The sequence below is a fragment of the Pteropus alecto genome, unplaced genomic scaffold, assembly GCF_000325575.1.
Source record: "Pteropus alecto unplaced genomic scaffold, ASM32557v1 scaffold171, whole genome shotgun sequence".
Lineage (NCBI taxonomy): Eukaryota > Metazoa > Chordata > Mammalia > Chiroptera > Pteropodidae > Pteropus > Pteropus alecto.
The window spans coordinates 7,034,038-7,042,246 of record NW_006431925.1 but is presented as its reverse complement, the minus strand read 5'-3'; the positions used below and the strand labels follow the sequence as shown (position 1 = coordinate 7,042,246).

Below are 8,209 nucleotides of genomic sequence, written 5' to 3'. Positions count from 1 at the left end.
AAAAAAAAAAAAAAAAATGCTACATATAAACCGAGTGAGCCTATTGTGTATTCTGACAAGACTCGTGCTTCTATTATCGAGCAAACCATTTGCTACCCTGTAAATACCATTATATTTATATAAAAGATGCACTTTTTTGAGTTGCAACCTCTGTGATCTAAATTTTGGAAAGGAAAGTTAGTTTTTGAATGGCATGCAGCACTATGCTGAGATCCAACATCTTCTCTGGGAACAAAAGGGAAGCTGCCCTTCTGTAGCTATGTCAGTCACCAACTCGGATTTTCTCGGGTCAGGGTGTCAAGCCCCAAAGGATGCCTTGCGCTGCAGCTGTGCATTCTGGGAGCTGGCCTGGAAGGGCGGAGCTCAGGTACTGGGCCAGCAGAGCCTGGTGGGAAGAAGAGATTTTACCTTACTTTTTTCAGCTCCCTCAGGCAAGATCCTAGAAATACAAGATTGCTTTGTAAATGTTCTCACTGTACAGAGACAAGCACGCAAAAGCATGAGCATACGCACAAAAAGGTGATAAGTGTGCCTGGGCCTTGCATACCAGAAGAGAACACTGGAAAATATTCCCTTCTCTGGCAGTTCCAAGTGATCTTGTTTAGCTTAGTTGGGTATAAAGGTGACATTTAAGAACAGCCTACTTTCTGCATGAAAAAAATGGTATTGCATCTTTTTTGAGGCAAAAGCAGCATTCTGAGTTTTGCAAGAGAGTCCACGTAATAGCACTGGCTTATTTTTGGAGTATGTGTGTCATCTTCATTCAGGAGTGGCAAAAGGTAATTTCTATTTCATTTCCAAATAACGATGACATAGCTAAGGGAAATAATTTTGCAGATATAATTTTTGGATAAAAGCTGAGTTTATGCCTAACTGATGATCCCTTTGAGTTATGGAAAGATTGGTTTTTGTTAGGCTGCTTTCTGACTATTAGATTTGCCACATTCATGTGCACGTGGGTATTAACAGGAGGCCGGCCAGTTTGGGGTAATCATGAACTTGCCTGGATCGTTGCTACAGCTCCAGTAGAAAGGCATTTCCTAGTCAATCTATCAGAGGTAACCGTGGTACGTTATCCAATGGATTTATCTTTGCTTATATTGTGTGAATATGGAAAGGAATTCAATGTGTTTACAGTTTGACAAACATTCAACATAAATTATACATTTTATTTTCATTTATTTATTGGGGACTATAGAAAGCAGGAATTTCATTGCATATAAACTGCCATTCAGATGGAAGAATTAGCATTTTCCTGAAAAGGTACACTAATTGTAAAAACAAAATTCACTTCTACCTCAAGTGAGTCACTATGATTTTGTATTGAGTTTTTAAAAGGCAAAAGTAGAGGGCAGCTCACCCCAGTGACTGTACAGTTTGTATTTTAGACTTCCAGTGCATCCAATATTGTCATCAAGAATATCAAGTGTAATAAATCTCCTGTCATTTGACAACTTGAACGTTGTAGTTACCACACTATTTATATCTGAAAGAACTCAGCCTGATCTTTTAGCATTAGCATGCAGAGCCTTCTCCATGATATTATCTTACCATATAATGACTCCAAAAATCTCACAGAGATTAATGGTGATAACATAATTCCAGAAAGTTGCCACTCTATATGTAGAAATATATTGGCAATAAAAACCAGTCACTGTGTGCCTTTCCTCAGTAGGGGATCTCTCACTTTTCTTTGATTTTTAAAGGCTTCAGATCAATAACTGGAGTGACATTATTAACAGCTCCCTCAACACCTTGGCCAGCACTAATATTAAATCCATTACACCTTCTGTTTGACATTTGCAGTACAGCAGAAAGTGCTGTAGATACAGTCACATTGTCTGGGGACTGGGGTTGGATGTGGGGTTAGTAAGATGGTCTTCCTTGCCTGACTTCTAAATTCATTTCATTGATAGGAAACTTGAACCAATATTAAAAAAAAAAAAAAAATCACAGAACCCTACTCCTTCGACAACCCTATATTAAATGGTAAATAATTCACCCATAAAAGTACAAGTGTATCTCATATCTGAGCAGTTTTTGAAACAAAATGTTGATCTGATCTTTAGATAAATTTTTATATTCTTTACTGTTATTCCTAAACATTTATTCCTCTAATTATATCACTTGTGAAAATTGTCTAATTTCAGAATTGAGTTCCTATAGAATCAGGAGCTGATCAAATTTACCATAGCACAGAGGCATATGTAGAAAATGCAGATCATTTCCATTCAGGCAAGTACTCAGCTGCTTTAATTTCGTTAACTTTAAAATATTCAGGACATAGAGTAGGTGTAATAGTATAAAGATCATACTACCACCGTGATTATCTTCACCGCCCCCCCATAACAAGCTAGACCTGCCTGAAACTTTAGACAAAACACAATAACCTCATTTTAGACAACAAATGGTTAACCATGCTGCTGTAGTTATTCTTCACCAAAAGTACTGTCTCATACATTTTGCTAAATTGTCTAAATCCTGGTGCAGTATTGATTTCTCCCTCTACGAGCTCGTACCCATTCAATAAGTTGCAAGAACCTCTTGTCCTGGCTGAATTCCCTGCAAAGCAGGATCCAGGTACGTTCCTCCTAACAGTGGTCCTACAGCTGGGGGCTGACTGTTAGCTAGTGGGAAACAAACCACTGGAGACAGAAAGGAAATTTTATGTTAAAGTGAGAAACATGACAGAGAAAGTTGCCTGTAAGATCAAGTGGAAAAGCAGGCTACCAGAAGCATGTATGTTATGATCTTATTTTAGCCAAAAAACCAAAAAACTCCCACTCTGTTCCTGTATGTATCTAGGAACAGAAACAATCTAGGAGGATAGATATATAATATATACACACGAGTAGTGGGATGTTGGTTTTTATTCTTTGTTTTCTGTATTCTTTTTGATTTTTTAATGCTTTTTTTATGAGCATGAATTAATTTTATAATTGGAAAAAAACAACTGGAGTAAAACAACAATTTTATGACCTCACCTAAAGAATTTTACTCTCTGCTTTCAAAATAGGGAGATGTTAAAAGTTCCTCCAGAATTTCTTGAAGGAGCTGCTTTTCTGTTTATTAAGCATTTAAAAAAAATGTGGCACCAAAATTTATTAAAAGAAGAGGATAGCACTCATAATTACAGAATCCTTAGATTCTGTAGCACCCAAGATTACAGAATCCTTAGACGTAATGAAAAGGTATATATAGATCTATGAAAAGACAACAAGCCATCCGGACATCATGTTCCAGAGGCTCTGTGCTCCTGTAGCCCGCATGACAGGACAGGGCCGTCTCTTCTAAAATGTTTGGGTCGACCCCTAAACTGGCATGTTCGAACTTTGTAATTTTTTAAACAAGGTCACCCATTTATTTTTCTTATGCCTGCCTTAAGATTTCTCCGAAAGGAATATCATATTATTAAACTATTAATAGATGTGCATACATATAAAATATTGATATGGGTTTGCTGTCCAGTCAACACATATATATATATATATTTTTTTTTTCTCATTACCTTGAAACTGGTTCAAGACAAGATAGTCACAGGGCCGGCATTTCAAAGAAACAGAATTCCTATTATGGCACAGTATCACTGCCTCTTAGGCTGGTTTAGTCACTTATTTCCTTTTATTATAATGCCAAATGTTATTTGGATTCCAGCCATTTAGTAATGCTACACTGAACACATCAGGGCTTCTGAAAAATTTCATACCTACTAGTCCCTTCATTTTCATAATCACCACATATTGATATCCCTTTCCCAACCAAATTACACTACTGTTTAAAAAAAGAATCTGTTTTACCAGAGTTTAAAAGATTATGATGTAATGAACAACAGTCTTCGAAAATGTTCTTTCGTGTTATTAAGAATTAGGAAATCTTGTTAAAATTCTTTTAGCTTTTAAGAAACATAAGCAGCTTTGGGATGTAGTGCCTGACATGAACTTTTAAGTAATTCCCCTGGAGCAATGATCTGCATTAGTAGAGATATTTAGTTAAAAGGTAGCACCCTACACTGCTTTTCTGTATTTGAACAGTCAATCTAATTGCCTTTTCGAGCCAAAGACTGAAAATAACCCACACGACATACTTTTAAAGCAAAGTAAGTTCTCTAATGGTGAGAGGGACACTCTCCATCAAGGAAGAGAAACCCTTCTCTAGCGATTGTTGCTAAGGAGCCCAAGTTGTTAAAAAATGTAGAAGCAGAGTTTTCAATTTTACTAGTTAAGATGGCTCAAAGAAGGCTGCGAAGGCAGGGGAAAGAAACCCAGGTAAATTTTCAATCGCACTTCAATGTTAAATGACAGAGTAACTTTAAAGGAGATATGTTATTCTAAAATCCAGAATTTAAGGACTCTCAGCGAGGACTGAGTTCTCACAGTGCACCTAGACTTTTGTGCATACTGGTGCTTCACAGAAGGCATGGGGTTTATCCGAGTTCTTACACTCAATCCTAAACCAGTTTGATTTTGACTCGAGCTTAAGATATCCTAGTAGAACTGGTTTACGGGCCATGGATTTTTTTCCCCCTCTCTATCAAAGTCTCTTCTGAGCGACAAATCACCCTTAGCGTGTTTGTGGAGACATCAAACTCAATATGAATCAACAGTGTGAACTGGCTGCTGAGAGGATCTAATTCAACCTTAGGCTGCATTAACAGAAGTATAGTCGCTTAGACTGAGAAAGGTGACAGTTCTTCTGCTTTGTACTAGTCGGAACACATCTAGAGGGCTGCACTCAGTTCTTAGAACCATATTTTCGAGGATCACCGACAAACTGAAACACAGCCGGGAAGGGCAGTGAGGGTCTTAGGAAAGTGCCATTGAATAATGGTTGTGGAATTAGGGCTGTTTGACCTGGGAAGGAGGGTGGGAGGAAGGGAGGACTTGGTGTACCTGACTTCATATATTTGAGAGGGGAGGATGGAGTAAATGTGAAATGTGGTCCCAGAGGGCAGAGCTTGGATCAGAGCGGGGAATTTAAGGCAAAGAAGACTCTGGCTCCGAATTAGGGATAACTTTGTATTAGAACTGCTCGACAATGGAGTGGGAAGCCCGTACATTAGCTTACTATCAGGAGCAAGTTCCAGCAGAGACTTGCTTATCTGTTGGTTTTGCTCTAAAGAGATGGCTGCATAGGTTGGATAAAAGGATTGTTGAAGATCCTTCTTAACTTGAGAGTTTGTGATTCAGGGAAACAAAGCCCCCTTTTCCAAGGCCTTGGTTCATACAAAGGTTTATAAACTTGAATTCTTACACTGCGTGTTTAAAAGTCATGAGCAGCCCAGGTTCCCCAATCCAACTTCGGAATGAAAAGAAAAGAAAACTATTTTCGTGTGCTGCTTCTCAAATATGCCCAGAGGTGAACATCTAATGAGTAAGAAAGCAGTTCCAGCAATCTCACTGACATATCTATTCGGTAAAGTCAGTGAGCTAGGGTATTAGAATATGTGACCCTCCTTCCCCAACAAAATTTTCATTTTTATATGGTAAAGGTTAGTCTTAAATATTCTTTTCTCATGCATGGGGCTCACTGGAGAAGGATGTTCATCAATGCTACAGGATCATGCCCTACAAGCTGCAGCTAACTTAAATGAGGAAACACAGATTGATTCTAGATGGAGTATTTCCAAAAGAGGCAAATATGTTTTCCCTTCTGTGTGAGCAAACACACCGTGATTATTTCTAAGCAGGTCAAATTAAAGTATTTTCTTAGAAGTATGTAGAATTATTTTAATGGTAATCTGTAGGTAGGTTTTTCCATTTTTCTTTCTATAAAATGCGTTTGTGGTATGAATCCGTTTTCAAACAACATATCAGGTAAAGTATAAGCATTTTAAAGTGCAAAAATAATTTCCTAAGTAAGCAAATAAAACTTTGCACTTCAAATCAGGCCTTGATTCATTAAAAATCTTAAACTTCTCATGAGAAAAATTAACATTTAAACCACTGCTGCTTGGCCAAGCACTCCACCACACAAGAATATGAAATATCTCCTCTAAAAAAGTACAAAAAGGACAAAACCACAAATGTGGAACTTCAATTAATTTAAAGCCCCAATCAGCAAAGAATAAATCCTTCGCAGATCTAATTACCAGCGCTCTCGGAAGACCCAGGCCGACCAGCCAATCTTCCCCGTGTTTGAACAGCTTGATGAACTAGGGGACTGATGGATATCAAGTCATTTTGTTTAATTTATAAATGGATTTTCCCCTAATACTTAAATTATCATCAGTACAACACAATGAAAATGGGAACATTCTGAATGCAAAGTCTATAAGAGTCCTGGAAGGAATCCCAATGAGGAATGTCACCTCTGTTCATTCCTCTATACAATTGATCTAATTAAATACTGAGGGTGGAAAGGCAGTTTAAAATGTAGCCATTTCTGTTTTCTTTTTAGCCTTAATTTATCTGTTCACATCTTCCAAGTACTTTCTGATGCTTAAAAAAGAAACCGAGATTTCTGAAAGTCCCTAATACTTTTAATTCTCCACGAGCCAATATGCAAAAAGTCTCTGCGATAGATTTTGCTGAATAATAAACAAATGCATTACATTTAGCCACGGTGACAATAAAAGGAAGAGGGCTTTCCGAACCTGAGCCTTTTCCCTCCAGTAATTTGACAGAGAAACTAAAGGAACTCGTGCCTTCCACATGTATTGTTCAACTGAAATTAGATCTCTGGATTATACTTATTAAAATGTCTCCTTATTTTCAAATCTCTTCCTTATTTAATTACTGCGCAGGACAGAAAGCTGCATGGAATTGTTAAATACCATTAGACCTATTTATAGTCTCTTCACACTGGCAACTTGAGTGCAATCATTGGCAAAGGTCCTGTCTACCAACCCACACGTTGGGACTGCAATTCCCACCTGGCTCAGGGGTCTCCGACTGGGAGGAGGAAGATGCTGAGCTGGCTCCGTCCTCAGTGGTGCCCTGTGAGAGGAGACCCCGCCCAGGCGGAAGCTTCATGCCCAGCTGCTCTGCCATCTCCACGTGGTCCCCGGGGTGGACATAGTCAAAGACGCTACTGCCTGTCAGCTCCACCTAGAGGGGGGAAGAGAAAGAGTGAGAAAGAAAGGTGTCACAAGCTTTCCATTTTCAAATTCAGCTCCACTGTGATTCAGAGTCTGAGCAGGAAAGGAAATAAATGCAGCCTCCAGACACAATCTTGGTTCTAAGTCTTTATCCTCAAATGCCTAAGGATTCTTGAAAATGAAAGAGAAAGATTTTTTTTGACATGTATTTATTTAGCAATTGTTTAGGCCAGTCCTTTTCTCATACACTGTTATTTTCATAAAGCCAAAACATTCTGTGATATGTGGATGAGTCTGCCTCGAGTTTAGCTGTTTTATCCTCCACATCATCAAATGCTGGCCTGCATGTTTGGTGTCAACCAGATGATTGACTGAATTCTACACTTTTCTCATTGAGAAGTTTGGGCTTTGTATAAAAGTAGCCAGAGACAGCAGATGAGTATTTTGCTTAAAGTACACAGATTTCCAAGATGCATATTTATACATATCAGCTTATTTTTATGTAAATTTAAATGGGAGAAGTGCTGCTTACAAATATATGCAAAGGCATAATGTTTTCATTAAATATTACTCATTAGCTCTGTAATCATATGGAGAATTTTCCATGCAAAAGAGGTCAGCTGGGGTCTGAAGCAGCCATTTTTTTTCTGCTAGTATCAGCTTGTTTTGCCTCCAACCTAATAAAATTCATGGTACAAATCTCCTTGAGGGCTTTAAAAAATGTTTTATTTTGTATACTCTTTGTATTAGGCTGACTTAAAGGTAGAGAATGAATAAGAAATATGAGAAGAGGGTCAGCTTGAAATGGAGGCACTGCCTATTTCGATGCTGTCAAGCATGGCCCCTGTCTGGGTCCCGTGCTCTCTATGAGGGCAGAAGTTGCTGGTAAGGATCGGCCTTACTTCTGATGCTATAACTCTTAACTCCTTCCCAGAATAGCAATAATGCTCCTAAAAGAGTGTAGTTGGATTACAGGTACTATGACAGGGAGAGATGTGGCAACAGAATGAGAAAAAGCTCTTTCCTGGGTCACTAATGGGTTTCCCAGTCCTCTGGAATTTAATGGTCTCAAGCCGGCTATGGGGTGCCACAGAAACTGCCAGAAGTTCAGTTTATCACAAGTTTTTAAAAACCCCTTCCTACCACACCTGTCTTTCCTGTGTAATTTGCAGT

At 38.5% G+C, this 8,209-nt stretch overlaps 1 protein-coding gene across 8 annotated transcripts in view; it reads right to left on the bottom strand.

Moving 5' to 3' along the window:
• NPAS3 (neuronal PAS domain protein 3) overlaps positions 1 to 8,209 on the bottom strand; it is an 807,876-nt gene that overhangs the window by 110,953 nt on the left and 688,714 nt on the right. For all 8 annotated transcript variants that reach the window (XM_025043375.1, XM_025043377.1, XM_025043376.1 and 5 more), the window contains one exon: positions 6,872 to 7,046. In XM_025043375.1, the coding sequence (XP_024899143.1) occupies positions 6,872 to 7,046 (175 nt within the window). The remainder of the gene's footprint in view (positions 1 to 6,871; positions 7,047 to 8,209) is intronic.